The sequence below is a fragment of the Neolamprologus brichardi genome, chromosome 5 (genome assembly GCF_056152115.1).
Source record: "Neolamprologus brichardi isolate AB-2024 chromosome 5, ASM5615211v1, whole genome shotgun sequence".
NCBI classification, from domain to species: Eukaryota; Metazoa; Chordata; class Actinopteri; order Cichliformes; family Cichlidae; genus Neolamprologus; species Neolamprologus brichardi.
In genome coordinates, this window is record NC_142108.1 from 25,312,722 (window position 1) to 25,334,925 (window position 22,204).

General features: G+C 39.2%; 1 protein-coding gene across 3 annotated transcripts in view; it reads left to right on the forward strand.

The window, feature by feature from the left end:
* Positions 1-22,204, forward strand: part of arhgef10la (Rho guanine nucleotide exchange factor 10 like a) — a 114,027-nt gene that overhangs the window by 52,561 nt on the left and 39,262 nt on the right. For all 3 annotated transcript variants that reach the window (XM_006782919.3, XM_006782921.3, XM_006782920.3), the window contains 2 exons: positions 8,965-9,065; positions 20,788-20,909. In XM_006782919.3, the coding sequence (XP_006782982.1) occupies positions 8,965-9,065; positions 20,788-20,909 (223 nt within the window). The remainder of the gene's footprint in view (positions 1-8,964; positions 9,066-20,787; positions 20,910-22,204) is intronic.

Here is a 22,204-nt window from a genome sequence, read left to right on the forward strand (position 1 = left end):
TTAGGAACACTTGAATTCATTTATATTTGCAGCAAATGGTCACAAGCAAATGTTGAAACAAATGTTTTTGGCATTTATTTTTTTTAACATTGACTTTTTATTTATGGTATTTTTTTAAATGCCTAAATTCACATATTTTTATATTTGTTAATGTGACAGAGGCAGAAAATACTGGAAGAAAAATAGGAATGGGTAAAAGCAACAGGAATTGTGGTGACATACATGCTCTTAGAACCGTGGGCCAACAGGCACCTTGACCTTTTGCAAATCAGAGGTGAGAACAGTTTGTTCTGTGGTGACTGCGTAATTACCCAACTCAAATAATTCATTTTATTCAGTGCTTGGATTGAATAATGAATTGTCTCCACAAAATTTTCTTTTTCGAGCGTATAATGAGAAACGTTGTTTGCTTTGGCCTTTACTTAACTCTTGGCCCATAATGTGTAATTTTGATGAATTGCCCGGTAATATCTTTCTACATTTACGGTGTGTTTATAGTGTCATGAAATGCAAGATATTCTGTCCTATAAATGGATTTCCTAATATAAATGTTGTACTCTTATAGTTCTTTTATTTAGTTTTATTAAGTCACAGAAAATTTGTAAAAGGCAATACTGTGAACTTTCAGGCATGTTTTCTTCAATAGTCCAAACACAAAACAGCATTTGATTTTTTATTGTCTTAGGTTAAAATACAAAGCCGCATACAATGTACAGAAGGTTACCTTGCACAGAAGTGCTAGTGTTACATGTTGAGGTGCATCCTGGTGGGTGGATTGACTAATGAATGACTGAACACCTACTTAGAGACCAACAAAGACGGCAAGGAGAGAGCATATGAGTAGCTTAGAGTGCTGGAACAAGAACTGGAAAATAGCAAATAATGGCAGATTATAATGGATTCCATTTCGTGGCTTCTGCTGGGAATAGGATAAGAAAGAGGCAAGGGAGGACAAAAAGAGAAAGATTGCGATAAAGAAGCCAGAGCCCTGCTGAGACATACTAAGCAGGGGGAGGAGAGGAAGAAAGAAAGAGTGAGAGTGATGAGCGACCTCCCCCATGAAAGATTTGGCTTGGTGCCGGCAGGGCAGCGGCAGTCAGAAGAGTGGGCCTAATGCTTCAGAGCCAGAGAGAATCTAACTGTGCCAAACCAAGCTAAAGTGACAGCTTGAGCAGCGGAGCTGTGCAGATCACTTCTCCCACATCTCCTAGCTTCCTCATCGGCTGTCACACCAGGCCTGCAGGGCCAATCTGCTTACTCAGATGTTTGGTGGAGCCAGATGCCACGCTTACAAGAGAGTCCCTGAATTCCCCTTTAAGGGGTACCCTATTTGCTGAGTTCCTGTGATAATGTCATTAGCAACTGAACTGACAAGAAGATTCCCCACCCCGACATATGTCCAAGCTGTATATTTGTACTTAGAAATCCAATACTGTAGAGCAAGACTCGTGTTGAAATCATACTTGGAGTTTTTGTGGTGACGTAAAAGATAACAATGTCAGCTGAAAGAGAGAAATCTCCTGTAGGGAAAAAGAGCCAATTCTGGTTGTGTGATAGCAATCTAATTGAGGCTGGGCCTCAGTGCTGGGTGGCTGGACCGGCAGTGAGCCTCGGGGCTGGGGTGACAGGTGGCACAGCGGGTACCCGAGCCATTCTGACACTACCCAGGGTGCAATAGCAGCAGATTGTAGGGGAGAGCAGTGGACAGACTGGCTGTGTTTCTCTCAAACACACATGTGCACACACACACATTGTTTTTTTTCCTAACTGTCCTTTTTTGTTTTGTGACTAATATGGTTCACATTTTCTGGTTCACAGTCTGTGTTTCTTAGAAATACACACACGGGCGCACGCACACACACACACACACACACACACACACACACACACACACACACACACACACACACACACACACACACACACACACACACACACACAAACACAAACTGCTCCTTCCTAACTGTCTTTTTTCCGTTTTGTGACTAGTATGATTCATAAGCATTCCACTGCTTCCAGCACCTGTATGTTACGTGTATTCACATATACTTCCCACTGACAAATGCAACTGCAAAAAAAGCAAGCATGTATTTCACACGATGAGGCACACACATTACGGGGCAGAAACATAGATACACACTCTCGCACGCAGAGCTAAGCCTTTGCTCTGCTGGTGAGAGAGTGGGACCGCAGCAGGGACCCCCTGTACTGAGTTGGTCCCCTCCTGTCTGGCCGCAAGCGACTCTCTGCAGTCAGGCAGCACATCACAGCCTCCACACTGCAAACAGACGAGTACGTGAAGAGAATCCCGACTGCTGCCTCAAAGGCACCAGCCTACGTGTGACAGCAGTTCATTAACATCCTCTTTTACTGCGTCTGCAGGAGCAACCACAGGCATAGATTCATGGACCATACTGGCAAGCGATAGATACAGAGTTCAAATTTCATAGTTTAACCAAATGTGTTTGTTGCTTCATCCACTTACACCACCAGAACAGCATACACAAAAGAGCAGTATTATAAGCCAGAGAAACATTTTTTCTTCCTCTTTTTATTTAACGGAGGCTTTTATGTGCCGAATGCCTGCAAGGCAGGTGGCAGTACTTAGCTCGCAGTCAGATGACTGATTTCTAGTGCGTTCTGACTGAAAGTCTTATCTTTGCATCTGGACAACAGAGGTTTTTCTTTGATTGTTCCACATGTATAACAAGAAACATACAGAAGGCATGACTTGATAGTACCTGAAGCCCTAGTTTCAGGAAAAGGTTTCTTGCTTGGACTACAGTCGTGGAAATAGTGGGTTTTAGCTTTAGATTAAAGTTATTCATGCTTTGTCCAACTCTCAGATGTTGTCTGTCACACAAATAAAAGGGGACTAAAATAGAATTGAACTTTACATTATTCTTTTAGTAGAAATTGATAATTAATGATAAGCAAATCTGCCGCTTGAACGGGCAGCAAACTAACTGAATTGTTTGCAGGGAGGAGCAGCGGAGTAACTAAATAACGGGATGACTCTTTTAATTAAGCACAGCTGGACTGAAGAGAAGGGATCTTGTGTCGGCACTTCTGTGATTTAGTTACCATTTAGTTATCTGGAACAACAAGACATATATATACTGAGGTTGGCAGGTGAGGCAAATCATCAGGCTGATGAGTAAAAGCACACAACAGAGTGAGGATCCTGGCCACCAGCCTAATTACTGGAAAGCATCCAGGGCAGCGGGAGACACTTGTCCCAAATTTCTGAAGATGGCAGTGTTAGTATAACATCTGTAACATACTTGTGAATACATACTTATGTGAAAGGCACTCTACCTTTGCACCTACCTGCGCTGTTCTTCTATTTATAGCCACTTTTATCCAGGGACAGGTTGCTCTTTTGTTTCTTTTTCTCCCTCCTTATTCCCACATGTACAGTACACACATTCGCACAAGTATGTGGCAAAGAATAACCACCGTTCTCTACTTTGTGCTAGTTATCAAGTGGAAACATTTTACTCACTGCTCGAGCAGTCTGCACTGTTGGAGGAGTATGCTCTCATTAACTGAAGAGGTATCTTATATTATCTGAACCTGTTTCCACAAGAACATATTCATAAATAGCTTTTTGTTATGTATTGATTTTTTTGTATAAATGCTTCTAACCTTTACACCATGAATTTTAATTACTAGATACCACTCAATTTAGATGTCAAATGTTGCTCTAAACCTTTATTTATATCTCAAGCGCCTGACAGTAACATCAATGAGATAGTGGACGGCCCACTCAGCTGTCTGTTCTCCCCTTCATAGTTATAAAGATATGATTCTTGTGAGTTAACATTAACTTTTCATAATGCAAAGAGAAATAACTTGTACTAACAACAACTCTGCCAAGCTCACAGAAATCTTTAAATGAATAATTCCATATAGCTAGAGAAAGTGGGGAAAAAACCCCACTTCACATCAAACACTGCTTATTTTAAATGTAGCCTTAAGCTGTGGAATAAATCATATAATAAGGTCACCTCACCCTGTTAACTACTTTAACTGTAAACACCGAGGCAACCAATTAAGATGAAATTAAATTAATTTTAACCATGTCCTCTAAGTATAATTCTTTTGTGTAGCAGAGTGATTTCCACTACAAGGATTGCAGGTTGACTTGAGACTTGTATTAATACCGACAAGCAGATATTTACTTGCGATCAACAGTATCGCAGATAAAACCACAGTGTATGCTGTCCGTGTCTGTTTTTACTGTGTCATCTGCAGGAGGGCTGTGCTGGTGCTGGATTCACAAACATTTAAGTATCAAGACTGCTGCTGTGGCGGTTTGAGCATTCATTCAGATTTTAGGCGCTCCTGAAGTTGCAACCTGCATCACCAAAAGCCAAACACGATTTTGCACATTATCATGAAACGCCTCTATAAATCAGATTCGATCCTGACACACTTTAAGTGTATCTCTCCTGAAGTTTCATCAAGTCCTACCAGAACTACATCTGAATGCTTCCCTTAGTTATCTCACTTTTTGCCGAACAAACTTTCTCTTTGATTCTCTGGAGGACGGGGTGAACTGAAGGATGGGTGCATGACAGGCTGCCACTCAGCACTCAATCCTACATCTGTCCCGTCCTTGTGCATTAGTATCACACGTGTGCTTCGGCACTGACCTGCTCCCATAAATCCATTGGGCGAGCGCCTCTCTTCGCTCCCTTGCCCCGCTTTGCCCTCTCTCTGTTTCCCTCCCCTTCCCTTTTCTCTCTTTACCTCTCAGCCTTTCTCATCTCGCCTCTGCCAGCGTGCCCGAGTCTAGTTCTCCATTCTGGCAATGCACCACACCTGCACTGCGGCTGTCAATCAGAGGGCAGGAGGGAGGAATGGAGACTGCGCTCAGTTTAGCATGTTTGATGCCGTGTGGGCATGAAGTGTTACCTAAGGAATGTAGCCAAGAGAGTAGTTGTATTCTCATCACACCCTGTCTACCCTTCTGTCTTCGGCAAATTGCCTTTCCTATATTTAAGCAGCAAATCGTATGAATTACACCTCTTTGTGAAAGGTCCACTTTTTCAACATGTCAAGGAAGTTTGAGATCTTAGTTATTTTATTCTGTTCCTGTCTTCAATCTCTCTCTCTCACTATACGTGTGTGTGCCTCTCTGACGTTTTCATCCTTCCTCTATGAAATTAAAATTAATTTGTGGCGGGCAGTGGCAGGTATGACAGAAGCATAATATCCGACTGCGCACTGCTCTCCACTCAATTACCTTCTAATGATTCCTGAGTGTGAAATTGTCTTTCTTATGTGTGCCTGAGACCCTAGCCCCTCCCCACCCCTTTTTCTGCATTCCCTTGCTATTTTTTTTCTTTCATTGCCTCAGAATCACTGCAGAATAGCTGTACAGGTGACTGAAAGTAAAGCATTATTTTGGAAAGTTGCTTAGCGCTCTAAAAAGATGTCCCATCCTTGGCCAGACAATTTACTTGCACTTCCAATACAGCCAGGCAGCACAGCACCGTCTGTCCGTGGTTAGACACTGACTGAGTCATTGTTAACTCGGGGCCAGTCTCTGCCAGTGTTGTTTTAGACTGCTAGGAATTTGGAGGTTATTTTATTTGACTGAAAAGAGAGTGAAAAATCAACACATGCATGACTAGTGGTCTCAAGCTGACAGAAAACCTGACAAAAGGGGATGCTTGAAGAGACTAAGTGTTTAGACAGGCGTCTATTACCTGGGGATGAGTTTTGTGTTTCTAGCACTTTACACAACCTTTAAGTAATGGCATTCAAACAGAAAATCTACTTTAAAACATTTTGCTCTGGGAGAGACCTTGCATTTCACGACCCATTTTGATACCTGGTTTGGTAATCACTTGGAGTGTTTTCTATTGGGTGGGAAAACCCGCTTAAAGCTTTTACATAAGACACGCTCAGTGTCACAGGCATAGGTCTTGTTTCAGCACCAGGAAGGAACACATTAAGCTGAGAATCTTGGGGTGTCGAGGCCTTAATTTCCTGCGTTCAGGTGAATTTTAATGGACCAAATTGGGTTTTTTTTTATGTAACAACATTCAGGCACTAGCTAACAGTTTAACATAGACTGCAGTATAATGCAGTTAGACTATTGCTTTCAAACAATTACCTTCAACTTTTATCATTTACTGTTTACTGCTGAATCAGCACACATGTGTTTGTGTGATTCCAGACATTAGTGAAAGGTAAAATTGATATAGCACAATGGGGCTCAAGCACACGGCAACCATGCATAGTAAAGCATTTGAGTGCTTTAAGCTCAAGCAGCCAGGAAGGCTCAGCCCATAACAGTTTGACTGACGTTTATTTGTTCACCGCACATGTTTTTTTGTTTGCAACCAAGGACTCCAGAGAAAAAGAAATTCAGAGGGGATAAAGGAGACACAACACCAGCTGGCTGTAAGGCTATTGACAGTGTTAACAGCTGGCAAATTTAGGGTGGTTGGCTGTGCGTTAGGGAGGAGTCAGTGCAAGTAAAATATTTTGTCTTCACATGTTTGCACTGCAGTTTGCATTGATAAAATTCAGATTGTTCTGAATTCAAATTGTAGTAACTCCTTTGTGCTATTTATCACGAATAATTTTCTGTTTTCTGTTGCTCACTTGTCAGTTTGCTTCCTAAATCTGAAAATATGCACATATTTAGAAAATATGGGGGAATCGTGATCATTTTCAGTTGTTGGTTACTGTCGGGACTGTTGTTTTAATTGTTTTGTTGTTTTTTTTTTTACTTTTTTGAATTTTTATCCAATTTAAAAGTTAGCATTTTTTCCTTTCATATCATACATATTTTAAACTCCTGTAATTTGAAAAAGACTTTATGAAATAACCTTTCTAATTCTACGTGCTGGCTACCTTGAAGAAACAACCTGTAAATACATGTAGATACTGATAACCAATATTACCATAAAGCATTGGAGGCAAAATGCAAATTTGTATAAAGGCCATAAGCAAACTATATTAATGGGATTTAAGGATGTAGGTCATTTTTCAGCTTTGTTTAACTTCAAGTTATGAGTTCATAATGGAACTACACATAAACAGAGTAGCTAGTGTTGTTCAGGGCATTTGTTTCCTCTGGTAAGTTATTCCCTTTCCATTTATTCAACTTTTGAGCACCTTCATTAATTAATGACTAAGTTTGTCTTATGGTTTGCCAGCATATTGTGTATTTTGAGGATAAAGAAATGCCCAAATCACTCACTCCCTGTCTGCACTCCTTGTAAGAAATCTACTAATATCTTTGTCACATTAAGAAAAGAGTTAAAAGAAACTTTTCTTGGCACTCTAATAGCAGAATCATTTTCTGCTAAGTATGGTATTCATAAACGTGTCTTCCTTTTAGATTGAGCGATTGAAATCTTGTTGTTGTTTTTTTAAAGAAAAACTAAGAAAGCTGTTACATGCTGACTGAAATTATAGTAATTTAAAATGAACATGTATTTCCAAATTTCTCAGTATGTCAAGTATACAAATCCTTCGTTCTACCTATCATTTTGTTCCTCTATTCCTTTCACACCTATACTATCTGGTCTCCCACTGTGTCTGAGTTTCTTTCAAAAGAGCCTGTGCTGGTTGTGCCATTGAAGCCCACGCATTAGTGGCATTTTGAACACTGGAGGCTACCTATAAGCGATTTAGTGGGACCACGCTGTGTGATCATCACAAGCCAAACTGAATGTTGACGTACAGGCTGAATTATAAAGCCCCAGCTTACTGGACTGAACTGCTGTAAAGCTACAAGCAGGCAAGCAGCTGTTATGACATAAAAAATCTTGTTGTATTAAACTTAAAGTCCCATGAAATGAAAAATTTCTTTTGGTGCTCTGTTGGTGCCGTTTCTCTGAGCGTATTGTTCTGCTTTCTGCTTTTATATAGAACATCTCGAGAATATGTCAAAAATGTGCTTTTGCTGTCTTCCGTGTGCCTTAAAGGTATCAGCCTTGTAGTGCATACAATGTATTAATAATAAAGATAAATAAAAAGAGGTAAATATAAAACAAGTTCACCAGCTTGTCACTTTAATTATGTGTTAAAGCAGATGTTTTGATTAGTTTAATTCTCAATTTAAACACATTTTAAACCCCTTTTTTGGAATTCTCAGCCAGTTATATACTAATGCATGGCCGCAGTTTGTTTTGTTTGGTTAAGGTCATTACTGCTTGGTAGCGCACAGAAAGGAGTGATTACATGCAACAGTTAGAGTGTGATTCCTCTGCTTTTAGAGCTCCATTGGTTGAATCCTCCCTGCTGTTTTGTTTTGGGGACCAAGAACGCCTTTGCATTTATATGTTTATTTAGTTGTTTTACTGCACCAGTAACACTGATGCAATTTTCAGTTCAGTGAAATGAGACCTGTTAAGCATGCTGTTTTTTCCCCCTGTTTTCCTCATTCTGGTTTAAGCTTCATGCTTTCACAATAATGTGAATTTGAATTTGTAGCCTTCTGTTTTGATGTCACAGTGATGTCAGGCCTACTTAGTTGTATACCACTTAAAATGACTCCTGGATCCCAACAACAGAGACAAAATCCATCCATTCATTCTTTTATCTTTTTATCCAAGTCAGGGTTGCAGTGGGGCATGGAACATATCTACGGCTCCACAGCTTAAATAGGGTGTATGCCACAGATCTAACAGAGAAACAGACAATCATTCACTCCTACTGTCAATTCAGAACAACCGATTAACCTAACCAGCATGTCTTTGACTGTTGGAGAAAGCAAGAGTACTTGGAGAGAACCCATGCAGGCTAGACAGGAACATGCAAACTCCACCCAAATGCCACCAAATTGCACAAATATAATAAAAATAAAAGAAATAATACCCAAAAAGTGTTTCTGCTATTGCTTAATAATGCCTTTCGATGCCATATGATGTCTGCATCCATCTGAAGCTGAGTCTGTGTTTTTTTTGTTTTTTTTTGTGCATGTGTTTTCTCCACCAGGTCAGGGCGTCCTGTCAGTTTCATGGTGGTCTTCAACACTCCTAACCCCCTTAGTAAGATCTCTTGGGTCAACCGTCTGCACTTGGCCAAGATTGCACTACGTAAGCACACACAAACACACACATTCACAAAGGCACACATGCAGTCGAACACAAACAGAAAGGATTACGAAGTAATTTCTTTTTAAACAGGATGATGTAATACAATGAAATGCAATGACAATGTTTTAAGTCAGGCACTCAGACGCATCATCAGTGTTTGCTTCTTACTCTATTGGCTAAGTACTAAGTATTACGACTTATGTAAGCAGAGAAAAGGATTCTCACTTGGGTCACCTGAAGTTTATGTTGAACAGCGAAGCAAACTGTTAAAACAACGTTACGTTAATACAATTTTCCATCTGTCTGTTGTGGAAACAATCGTCAGTGATCATTCAGGAAAGATTCCCGCCTACGGGTTAATGATGTTGCTTTGTAAGGATGAAGGTTACTATTGGGACTGAAAAAGCATTAGCTTTAGAACTGTTTTATAGCTCTATATCCTACCATTTTTAATGCAGTAAGTCTTCTTTTTCTAATTCTGGACATCACGACTGGGTATCAAGACTTCACAACGTGCACATTCAACATAGAAAGAAATAAAATTGGCCAGACCCTGCCCAGCAGGGAGCAGCACAGTTCTTCTTTATCTCCCTAACCTCTTTCCTCTAACCCTTGTCTTGCTCTGCCCAGACTTTTGCCTATTATGCAATCTGACCATGCTGTAGTACAGGAGATCTTCCTGTCTTTGGTTCATCGGTGCATTCTGTCATCCAGTGGCAAAAGCAGAAACAAGACTCTCGAGGACAGTAATCTGTTTATTTATCCATGAAGGCGCATTTTCGACTTAATCACTACCTCTGTTTCCTCTTTCCAATCCTTTCCCTCTCACTGTATTGCCTTGAGCACTTTTTATGTCACATACAGTTTATTCTGGGTTTGTTGTGCGTGCAATGTGTCCCCTTACACAGCTCTTGTGCAAATTCAATTGCAATGTGCATGCTGTTGGTCTTCCAACAAAGCTCTTGCGCAGTTTTACTGATGTGGTTTCTTTTATCCAAGAGGCTATTGCATTGAGTGTTAGCACAGAAAAGAAATAGTTTTAGAAGGTTTTGTAGCTAGATTAAAGAAAACTCAATGAAATGTCTTGTTTAGATAAGTGGCCATGTATTTGGGAATGATTTAATACCCCTACTGGGCTTTGAAATGAACAGGGGGTCGGATAAATCTTGGTTGTGCAACGGTCAAGAGGAAATTTGAAATGTTTTGTGCTTTACAGGATTTTTCCCAATAACTATACTTCTGCTGTATCTAGAGATTCTCCAATCTTGCACATTACAATAAAAAAACAACGCTGGATTCTTCCCATGCGCTGCCGGCCTACCTCTCGCAGCAGGGGTATAGAGGCGCAAGAAGCATGAAGTGCACCTGTAGACCCTCCAGTAGATCCTGCTGTATATGGTTTGTGTCAGAGTGACATCAAAGACATCAGGCTGAGAGCAGAGGATTCTGTGGTGGCAGTGAAGCACAGCATCCCCAGTCTTTCCTTGTTGCTCACACCTTTATCAGCAACACAGCAGGCGTACTGATGAGGACAGCACCATAGTTATAACATGCAGCTCTCCTCCCCTATGGCTTCTGTGTGGACATGGGTATTATTCAAAGCCAAATCATGCAAATTAGCCATAGTTGTCATACTCACAAGGAACCCCCATGCTGCAGTTATTACTCATTTATATAGAGCATCCATATCAAATATGAATTCAAGAGAATACTAAGGAGAATAATGTGACCAGAAGAAGATTAAAAGTATGCAATTTTAACCCACTGTGCTTAAATTAATCCAGTAAACAAAATATATTTGGCATTCACATGGGAGGAAGACAAACATTGAATTTTCTTGGTTTATTGGATTTGACACCTTTAGAAAGAACCTGAACAGCCTGAAGACAATGGATAAAATGCTATCAAAATGTAAATATTGCATTGTATTATTAATATTATATTACTGTAATGTTTATTCACTATAACGGCAATGTCAGCACCTATTTGTGTTTGCCACGTTACCCTTCTACCTTGCAGTGTCAAGTGCTTGTCACTGACATTGCAATTTTTCTTTGACTTAGAAAAGTGTCCCATCTTTGACATATCTAAGATTGTAAGATTTTAGGCCTTTAGCCAACACTGCTATCAAGGCCATGTTACCATGAGAACTGCAGTAACATACATCTAGATTTTACCATCACCAACATGACAAGCAGTCAAGTGTGAGGAGAACAAGCTTGAAGGTGTATGGCAAAGTAATAAAATAGCAGAGTAGGGACAATAAATGAAATAAGAGCGAGCAAGAAGATGAGTTCAAAGAGGGGAAAAGAGAGATTATAGATAACCTCCCGCTGCAGTCAGGATATCAAGTAATTATGTGATTACTACATATCAAGTTCAAGACACAGATTTGGGCAGTGTAGGCTGGAGGAAGAATGAAGACCATGCTTCAACTTGATTCCCTGTCAGTGATTGACAGCATATGTGTTTAAACCTGTGCTTATTTTGATGATGTTTGCTTTTTTGATTGTATTATCAAAAAACAACTAGGGTTAAGTCTCAGATTTTGTCTCAGGATAACATCAGATATTTACAAAGAACTTAAGTTGCAACATTATTTTTTTGGACTTTAATATATACATAAGCCTTGGTTGTTTTGATCTGCAGAGCTCCGTGGTGTTATTTCATGCTCTTTTGACTTTTTCGCCCAGAAATGATAGAAGTAACTCTCGTATTATGCATCACACAGCTGTATCAGTGCAGTTTTAGGATCACTGCAGTCTTAACTTACCAGTGGCATGCACAAAAATGATGCACATAAAAGTGCGAGCAATTGGAAAAAGTCATGAGTAGCACAGACTTGAGAAAAGTTGCTTGTTTTCGTTCTATTTTTTTCTTCTTCGAAGTAGTAGTCTAGGGCCATTTTACATTTCTCCTATCCTTGAAGAGAGCGAGCCAGAGAGAGAGAGATGGGGAGAGATGTAAGATATTCACAGCTGACAGTGCACACAATGTCACTCTACTTCATTTGCAATCACAAACTGAAACTAATGGAAATTTTTAATAGCTAATAAGAGTATAGAGTTTATGAAAACAAAACAAAATAATTAAAAAAAACCTTGTTTACTTAAGCTGGTCTAAAAGTATGAATTAAATGAGCTGCTTATAGTTCATCTTTCTGTTTATTTGTGATAGCTTCTATAGGGTTACAGGGGTGCAGACGACCCCAAATGCTGTAAAGTAAGCGATACTACATACAAACCATGAATGATTGTTGAATATTAATACACAGTTTAGTGCTAATTTTGTTTTATTAATCTGGAACATATGTTGTGCAACTAAATAGATTCTAAAAATTTAAGCAATTCTGACCAACTGTCTAAAATCGTCTTGCATCCATTTCATGAAGCTATGCATTGGTTTATTCTTGACAATATTTGTATGAGCAGCTGTTCCACTTATAAAATGTCTGTTGTAAAACATCTTCATTAAGTTTAGAATCAGGGTCATAATTCCGCGATATATATCTTTTTTCCAGTTGATCACAGAAGCATTTAGATCACTTACATTACACCCGTTTGGTAATGAAGCTGCCCTGTGACCCATTGGTACTCAGCAAATCATTCATTTCAAAACAAATGGTACAGAGGAGGGCAGGGAGATGGATTTCATTGAATCCCTTGGGGAAATAGATCAGCACCAACCTGGTCAGGATGACAATTACGTGTTAATTGTATTACAACCACACTTTGCCTTCCCATTTAACCAAATGTAATTACAATATGGGAGTTGTTGATTTAATTTCACGGATGGCGTGCTGTCATCGAGGCTTCCTCATCATTGCAATCGTAGGCAGGCCTGGCCTGTGCTCAGGGGAGACCTAGAGTTGAATCAGCATTTCAGACGCACCGAACCATGGTCTTGTTTAGTCTGAAATGGGTGCCTTGCTTCGAAATGTCCCCGAATAGTGGACAACACAAGTAGATAATGTTCGCATGCATGATTTACTGAGCGATTAGATATCACAAAACTCATTTTCCCAGACCCATCTTCACACTAGAGTTTATCCTGTTACCCCCATTTAGAGAAAATACGCCTCCATCACTCTGACGTACTTGCTGGCCTTCCCTGTGCGTGCCACATGTGAATATCACTGACTTTTAATGACATTTCTGTACACTGTATTTAAGTCTTATTAGTGTATTGCCCATTAACCATGGTTTGTTGATACACTTTGGTCTCTCAACTCATTGCACCTGGATCATCCATAAACTTTTGGTTTCTTGGTAGTTTAAAAAAAAAATCAACTACAGCATGATGTGCTTCAGCAAGATTTTTAAACTGCTCTGGTGGTGGAGCTTTACATATGATTATGGCAGCAAATTCTGACAAGACATGTTTCCAGAAAACAGTTTTTGTCACTTTTGAGTGCGTGTGGTGTAGTTATGAGGCCTAGAAATAAAAAGTGAGAATTATCCTATGGTGGTTCCTTGCCAGGAGCCCTGATGTCCATTAATAACCTGGTGTGCCACTGCATCTTTTATGCCTCTCCGAGTGGCCCTACTGTTTCTGAAGGGTCTTCGTGAAATAGCCAGAAGCATTGCTTAATTAATGGGTTTTCTCACTGCAGAATTAATTGCTTCCTTCCATGCAGTCCCAGCTCTTTCAGGCAGGGTTAAGGCTGCAGACTTTGATGGCCCTCACAAGAAGAACAAGAGGCCGTCAAATCATGAGAGACTGTCGCTGAGACATTGGAGACAGAAGTGGAAAAATGAATGAGGGTAGAGAGAGAGAGAGAGATGGGGAAGTTGTGTGGGACTGTGTGTTTGTGCGTGGAGGTGAGAAAGTGGCAGTTGTGGAGGGGGGGTGAAAGGATGATTGAGACAAGCAATCAGTCCCACTGCAGGGAACAGAGGGCAGACAGGGGGCCGTTGCCTGCGGTTACACTGCTAAGTGTGGCGGTCTCTCACTTTTTCCCTCGTACGTGGATCAATAGATGAGTTGAGTGCGGCTTGGGGGTTCTGGCACACTCTCTGACACGCCTTCTTAATCCACTGTGTGATAACCTATGCCATGCCGATGTATACCACACAGGAGACAAGTAAGGGTAGGGAATACAAAATCCACCCGGTCTTATGGGAGACCGTCAGGGGTTTACTTCCATTAGCCAAGGGATTTAGATTACTTGGTTGCTATGGTGACTGATATTGCTGCATCTCTTCAGATAACATTAGTCAACCTTACGTGGAAGTGTTATCTTTTATTTTTGCGCCAGTAAGCTAAAGAAGGTGGAAAGATTTCTTTTGAACACCTTTGTCTTTTAAACGAAACATTCAAGGAAAACCTCCCATTTAAAAAAGGCGTTCATTGGAAGGATTTTCTGTTAGCCCTAAAATTAATCTGTCAGACAGCAGAGATGATCTCCCTATCTCACTGTGCTCAAACATGGGAAATGTTTATGATGAGCAAACATTATCACGGATTTAATTAACAGATCCCACACTCGCATTGATCCATGGGAAATATCAATTGCACTGGTGTATTTAATTAGTCTATATCTTTGGCCTTTGTGTCACAAGGGTTGATAGAGTGCCATGATCTGCAAATTAATCTTAATCAGCAAAAGACTTGAAACAAAAGCATGATAAGAATAAAGAAACTGAGAAAAGAAATCTCCCTACTTAGTATTCCAATCCAGAAGCGTTACAAATGATGTTGTTATGAATAGTTATGGTACAGTAGCTGGGATTGAGTAGAACTGACCATGACCTTTAGTTTGTGTAATATCATCTTTTACATAGATTGCTTTTAATCAACACTGTATTAAAATAAACATCACGGCTGGAAATCACTGCAATTTATTTTTTGCTTTGTAAGACAGTAAAATTTTATTTTAAAAAAAATTCAGTGTTATGATTTAATTGGTTGTTTGATTCGTTTTTATTGTAACAAGACACTAACGCTGGTATAAAATGGTCAACAGTGTTCCATTAAATCCTTACGATGGAGATTTGCAGGAAATGTAGACCGAGAACAGACTGAGTACTTCAGTGTCACTAGGGGCCAGAAACAGCAGTCACGTATAGATGTAACTCCATTTTTGCGAGTGGGAGCATAGCTCAGTAATTGACTTCAATATGGTTTACCCTGAGATAATAAGTGTAGCCCTTGCCCAAACAGGTGGTAGCTTGCCCTGCAGAAGTGCCATTAGCAGTCATTTAACTAAGAGCACACTAATAGAGCCATAGCATCCGGGCATAGGAATTTAATATGTACCTCAGCCCCCTGGTGAGATTATGATTTAGTAAGCCTGGTGGTGCGAGAGTATTTGCCTGTAAATGGCAAACTGAAAGCTACATTTTGACTTCTGAATATTTTCTCAGTCTCACTATAGATTTTTCCCAGGAGACTACACAGAAACACAGGATTTTCTGGTTTAGAGGAAACCCAAGTGGTTCATTCAAAGGTTTTGCAAACAGCGCAAAAATTAAATGTTAAATATCAAAGAGGTTAGATTCCTGAGAACTATAATGTTCTTGTAATCTGTGAAAGGTTGTATCTGTCATTATTTCTTGATTTATTATCGTGTATATTTGTAATCCCATTTAACCAATGTGATGTAGTTTGCATGTGACACCAGCGTGAAAGACCTTTACTGTATAAGCTGCCAAATGACGAGGATGATATGATTGATGTCTCGTGTTTTTGCATGGGGTGAGGCAAACAGAAAAATCAGTCAAAATCTAGTTATCTACATGGTCTGTGATGTTTCCAGGGAATCTGATTGAACTGTTACTTGGGCATACTACCAGATTTTTCAATTTGCGTTTAAGATGTTTATCCATATGGTTCAGGCCTTCTGTTTCACTGCTTTCCAACAAGGAATTAACAACTAAGCTGACAAATTTTGTACTGTCACATAATTTTATATGTCAATTTCTTTGGATCAAAGGTATTATTCTGATAGGACACCATGGTAAAAACAAACAAACAAACAACTACTGTCTGTATGTGACATTAAAGCACATGTTTTTAACTGTCTGCTTACAGATGGATGCACATTCCAAGCCTCTACATTTAAGTTACTAACCACCTGCATGGAAAATAACTGTCTCATTTCATAATACCATAATAACTCACCTCTTGTTATTTAGACTGCATTTGTTTGTAGCTTTGCTGCAGTTTTCTGCCTGTGTCGACAATTTCCGACAATTTGAATCTTATTGGTATGCATAGGAAGATACAATAAATCGCATGTCCTACACAACTGCTTGTAATTGCGATTCGAAAGCTAACGTGACTGTCTTTCTCTCCTGATTTGTAAAGCCTATCTGTGGTAAATTCAACACGATGTGAATCTAGTTTGAGGTGCAGTGTGCTGTGAAGACACAAACAAATGCTGTAAGCATGTGAAATGTAGTTTTCTTATAAATATGTATTTGGCTATTGTCCTTAAAAAGGAGAAAATCTAAGACATGATAGACCAAAATCACATTTGTTGTGGTAATAGAAAAGTTTTTGTGTGCATCAATAGGAGCAGGCTCCTGTATTAGCTGATGTAACATCTGGATATGGAATATAGAGGTTATAAACGCGTGTCTGTGTCTGTGTAGTTCATATATTAGTTGTCAAAAAAACAACCAGCCACCGGAGCTTGCCCTGTTGTTATGCGTTTACACGATGTGATTGGTTGCCGTTGTTGTGATGACGGACTTGCCCGACAATTCAGTTGGCCAACACATGACGTCACCTCGATCAAAGTGAATGAGAAGTGAGACCACTGAAGCCTAAAATGCTTATGTGAGAGTCCTTTATAGGAGAAATGGGATGTAACAGGAGGACTTGATTGTTAGATTTTCCTGTGTTTAAAGGTTTGACTGATGCAAAATAAATTCCCAGAGGCGAAAGTGTACTGTGTAGTTGTGCATGCGTGTGATTGTGCGAGTGTGTGTGAGGATACTGGCCTGTGTGTCCCTATTCGATGCCGTATTCAATTTAGGTCTGTGCTTATCATTTGTTCACCGTTATTCATCTTCATTACTACATGGCAAAGATTGAAGGTTAAGGCTAATTTGTGTTCTTTCCTACCACTTTTCTCTCTGTCATTTTCTTTGTATCCCAGTCCTTTTCCTTCTCCGTGTTTCTCTCTATGTATTTGTCTTTTAATTTTTACTGAGTGATAATTTAGTAAAAGAAGTCAGCGTACCCAAACGGCACATTATTTATGCTAATCTAATAATTAGTTGAAGAAAGTCGATAATTTCTCTGTGGAATAGAAAACCACTGAACTTGCTGCTCCGTCTTCAATTAGTCTTTTAATAAGTGACCTCACACCTCCATGAATCGTAGCAGGGCCTTGCTGAGGGATAGTCAGCACACAAGCCAACCACACACAAAATAATCACTGTATTCAATAATACTCCACAATTCAAGATGATTAAAAAAATACGTAAGGATTTATATTAACCCTGCTTTTAGTGTGACTGTTTAAGTGTTGAGATGAAGCACTCAAATGGATGAATTATTTGTAATATCTCCATTAAGTATCTAAAATAAAGCATAATTTGATTATACAGCTTAAAAAATTGTAAGTAAGTAAATTATATCAAGTATGTTGTGTGTATGGGGTTGACAAGGTACAATCTGTATGCAAAGCTGCTTAGAATTTATAATATAATGTACAAGTATTTTTTTCTTTATATCTTTACAGGAGCCAGGAATATATCCTGTTATACTTGAGGATAAAATTTCTTTCATCCAATAATTCAAAGTGACAAAATTAAAATTTGGATTTGAAAAGTAAGCAACCTTATAAAATAATTAAAAACCGGAACCTTTCATTTACAGAAGCACTCGTGATTTTTGCTGTAGCGTTCCAAATTGTGTCCAAATGGATCCTGTTTGCTTTTTTTTTTTTGTCTTTTTTTTTTTTAAATGTTTAAAATTTGATTGGAGTCCATCAATGGAATATCTTTATGAACATACATCTGTAATGAAGATGTTGAATTTATAAACATTTATGGCCTTGGGATAGTTCTGGTTTTTGCTTGCAGTCCACTTATAGTCTGTGGTCAATTGGCCAGTCAGTTTACAGACTGCTTTAATTTTTCTAAAATGTATTCTTGAAATTATCGGTCAATGCCTAACAATTCAGTGGACAGAATGACAAAATCAAAAGCCTTTTTCCTGATCTCTGCTGGCTACAGAGAAATGATCCTCCTCCTTTGACGATCATGTGGATAAGACAGGGGGTGGGGGGTTGCTTGTCTCAGGTACAGTTAGACTGTGCAAAGGTTGAATGCAGCCAAAAACAGAGGTCCTTGTAGAAAACCTGTTACAGGCTTTTGAAAAGGCATTTGAGTTTGGGGAAATAGTTAATCTATTTGCAGTGAACAAAAACATTCTGTCACAATATTGCAGAAATGGCTTAAGGACAAGTCACTGACTGTCCTTGAGTAGCCAAAGCTAAGACATAAACCCCTCAGTTTTAAGCCTTTAGACACTCACCTAAGAAGGTTTGAATTTGTAATGGCTGCCAAATGACAAAGTACTATTTTTATACGAAAAAAAGTGTCAATTCATATACAACAAATAATTTACATTTTTTTTTAATGATTTATTGAATGTATGTTGATTGGAAAAAATGACAGTTGTGATTCTGCTTTTACGAATCCAGTAGAGCTGAAAGAAACTCTGTAGAGGTCAAAAGTTTCAGTATGGAAATGTGAAAATTATGAGAAAATACAAGGCACAAAGCACAGGATGAAACTCACTGAAAGAAATTTGTAAAAAAGATAGAATGCACTTATCTAAGTCTACACAGTTTTGCCCTCGATCATTCTTACTGTTTTCTTTGTATAAATGTGTTTTGGCTTTTATTTATACTGCTAAAGCCTCAAATAGCACAACAATGCAAGATGCCTAAAACAACATCAATATTAAATAGATATTAAAAATCCAGGAATAATATTTGAATCTAAACATATTAAACACAAAGCATGATAGCTGATATGCTGATGGGAACAGGTGGATTTAAACTATGTGATAGAGACTAGTTGTAAGAAGGTGAAAAGGGTAGTACGTTCCAAAGACGAGGCACAGCACAGCTAAAGGTTCTGGCAACCAATGCATTTAGTCTGAAACGAGGAGCAGTCAGGACAGCTCCTGAGGTTGAGCGTAAAGCACAGGATGGGGTGTGAAAGAGCTCGAAGAGATATGGGGGTGCCAACTCACTGAGAGCTTTAAAAGTGAAAAGCACAATCTTGTATTGGATGCACTTGGGAATGGGGAGCCAAGTTGGATAAGTGTAATATGGTGTGTGAACTTTGTGCAGGTGATGATTCTTGCTTTAGAGTTTTTGAGGAGATGAGAGAGAATGGCATTACATTAAATTAGGGGTGACCAGGGCTTGAACCAGAACGTGGATGCTGTGTTGAGAAAGAAAAGTGCATAGTCTAGAAATATTACATAGGTGAAATAGGCTGACTGTGACATCATTTGTGTGAGTGGTAAAAAAGAGAATGTCTAGCGAACCAGCTATGGAGACACTTTGGAAAGTGAGTACTTTGAGTTAATATCTATGACTTCAGTTTTATAGCTTTTTGCTTTGAGCTAATTGATTGTTAATCAAGTGGTGATGGCTTCTAGGCGGGCAGTGAGGTTAGAAGGGGAAAAGAGGTGTTGGGGTTCGTGGAAATATAAAGCTATATCCTATCAGCATAAAACTGAAACTGTATTTCAAAATGGAAAAAATATTTCCAATAGGAAGGAAATAAATTATAAATAGCAGGGGTCCCAGAACTGATCCCTGAGGGACACCTCGTGTTCTGGAGGCTGATGGAGTGCAGAGTCTTGCCTTGGGCAAACTGTTTCCTGCATTTTTTGCAAAAGGAGAGCTATTGTAGTGCTTTGTCCTTGATTCCAGTGCTGGAATTTTTGAGTAATCCAATGATTTTGCAGTAATGCAAGCATTCTTGTAGAGGAGTTGGCGATTAAGGTATGTTTTCTTGGGTACAGCCAGGCTAGTTGTCTTGGCCAACATAACTGACTGACTCTTAAATTTTATCCCCTACCTAAAGAATAAGGATATAATACTCCTATAAAACAAACTCTGCAATTAGCTTTTTCCTTTTGCTCATTATAATGCATCAGTCATCTCTACTAGCTTATACCTAGATAAAATATGCAAACAAACCAGAAAGGAGAGCTGTTAAATTTCATGCTCAGTTTAGTTTCTATACATTGAAATAGATGATTACACAATTATATAATGGGAGTACCTTGGCAGAATTGCCCGGTGACTTGTCAGGGGTACACCTGTTGTAAGGCTCAGTGCTATGAGGCTCACACACCAGGCAAATCCATTATATTATAACACAAATCAGGCAGTTGCATTTTTCCTGCTGGGGCAGACTCTCACTGTTGATTAAGTAAAGGTTTAATCACTGTTGAAGCCCTGCATTGGCAGTACCTGGCCTCGCCTCCTACAACAGGGGATAAGCCTCTGGCTGATTATTCACATGCTAATCACACCATTCATATTATATACCTGAGATTGTGAAATGTGTTTATGGTGATTTTATGTGGTTTGACATAGCTTGAAATAGTTTACAGATTAGCTGAGCTGTGGGAATGAGATGCATGTTGAAAAGAAATAAAACAAGTACATAAACTAAACATCAAGTTGGGGTGACCTAAGTAAGAATGAATAGAAAAGAGTCTCTTTTTTTTTCTATTTCAGGAGAGGAAAATTCACCTGGCTGGTTATGTGGAGAGGATGAAGGAAAGACGACAGCCCCCTTTTGGTATCCACTGCTCGCCTGTCACATGTCTGTTTTTGCTACAAAATCAACGGAGCGAAAGGTAATTTTGCTTCTGTGATTAAAGGACAAAAATCAATTTTTAAAAACAATTACTTTGTACACATGTTTCTGAAGTTTCAAAGATCAGCCCCTGCCAGCACTGCTTTCCAACAGTCTAACGGTATTTCAACATATAGGCTCCATGTTCAAATGTTCATTCTGGTCACTGTTCTGGTGAAGCCAGTCCAAATAACATCCCTGCTAGTTCAGATAGTAACTGTTACATGTTGTTTTTAACATGGCTGTCTCATTTACAGATGAGCAGACCCAAAATGGGGATGGCATCTCTATGTAGCGCCTTGAATTGCACACCAAAGTCATTATTGTTTTGGGGAATGTTATAAACAGCAAGAACATAAAAAACCCCCAGAGAAATAGATTCTCTCCTTCGGTCTCTATCTTACATTCACACTGCTCAAACTAATCTCATGGAAACCTCAAATCTGCTGTTTTGGGAAAAAACAGTAGTACATCTTAAGGTTTTAGTGCGCGCAGGACAAAGTCTGAACATTAAGCTTTTTAACATTTAAACACCAACACTGGTACACAAATATCACTGAGAGGAAGAGGCACAGATTTTATTACCAGAGGTGCAAACAAACCATTCCATTAAGACAACCTGTTGAATGTGTGTGTTGAATTTTCCTCTTTTTCCCCACTTTGCTTTATTATGCTCTAATTTAGTTGTTGATTTAAAAGAAAAAACTTTAGGGTTTTACTATGATAACGGCAGGGTATGTGATGACTCATTACTGATGACTATACCTTAATCCATCCATGAGGAAGGTTGGAACAATCACCCACAGAGCATGACAGCAGCAATTCATTAATAAGTTAAACCATTTCTGGCATGGAGACTAGAGCATTCAGGGTCTAACAGGAAATGGCATTATGCCCCCCACTTTAGACAGGCGAGCTGTTAAACAGTCCAAATTTATAAGCTGGAGTCTACTAATTGTCTAATGCAAATCCAGAGATTTCCTGGTCCGTGTTTTTGTTGAAAATAGCTGTCATCATAACAGACACACACATGCACATATACACAAATACACAAGTTTGAAAGTGTTATTACAATTCTCTGCAGTTAGTGCTTACAGTATTGGTTTCAAGAAGTGCAACAAGCCTATTAAATGTTCTACCCACGCCCTGGCTCTTCCTGATGGAGTTGCAGATATGTCTCAATGAAGCATCACTTTAACAGCTTGAGGAAGCCAATGGTGTTACATATCCCATGTCTGGAATGGGCTAAATTGCATCACAGGTTTCAGCTTGCCTATTGATGGTCAAAGCAGCACA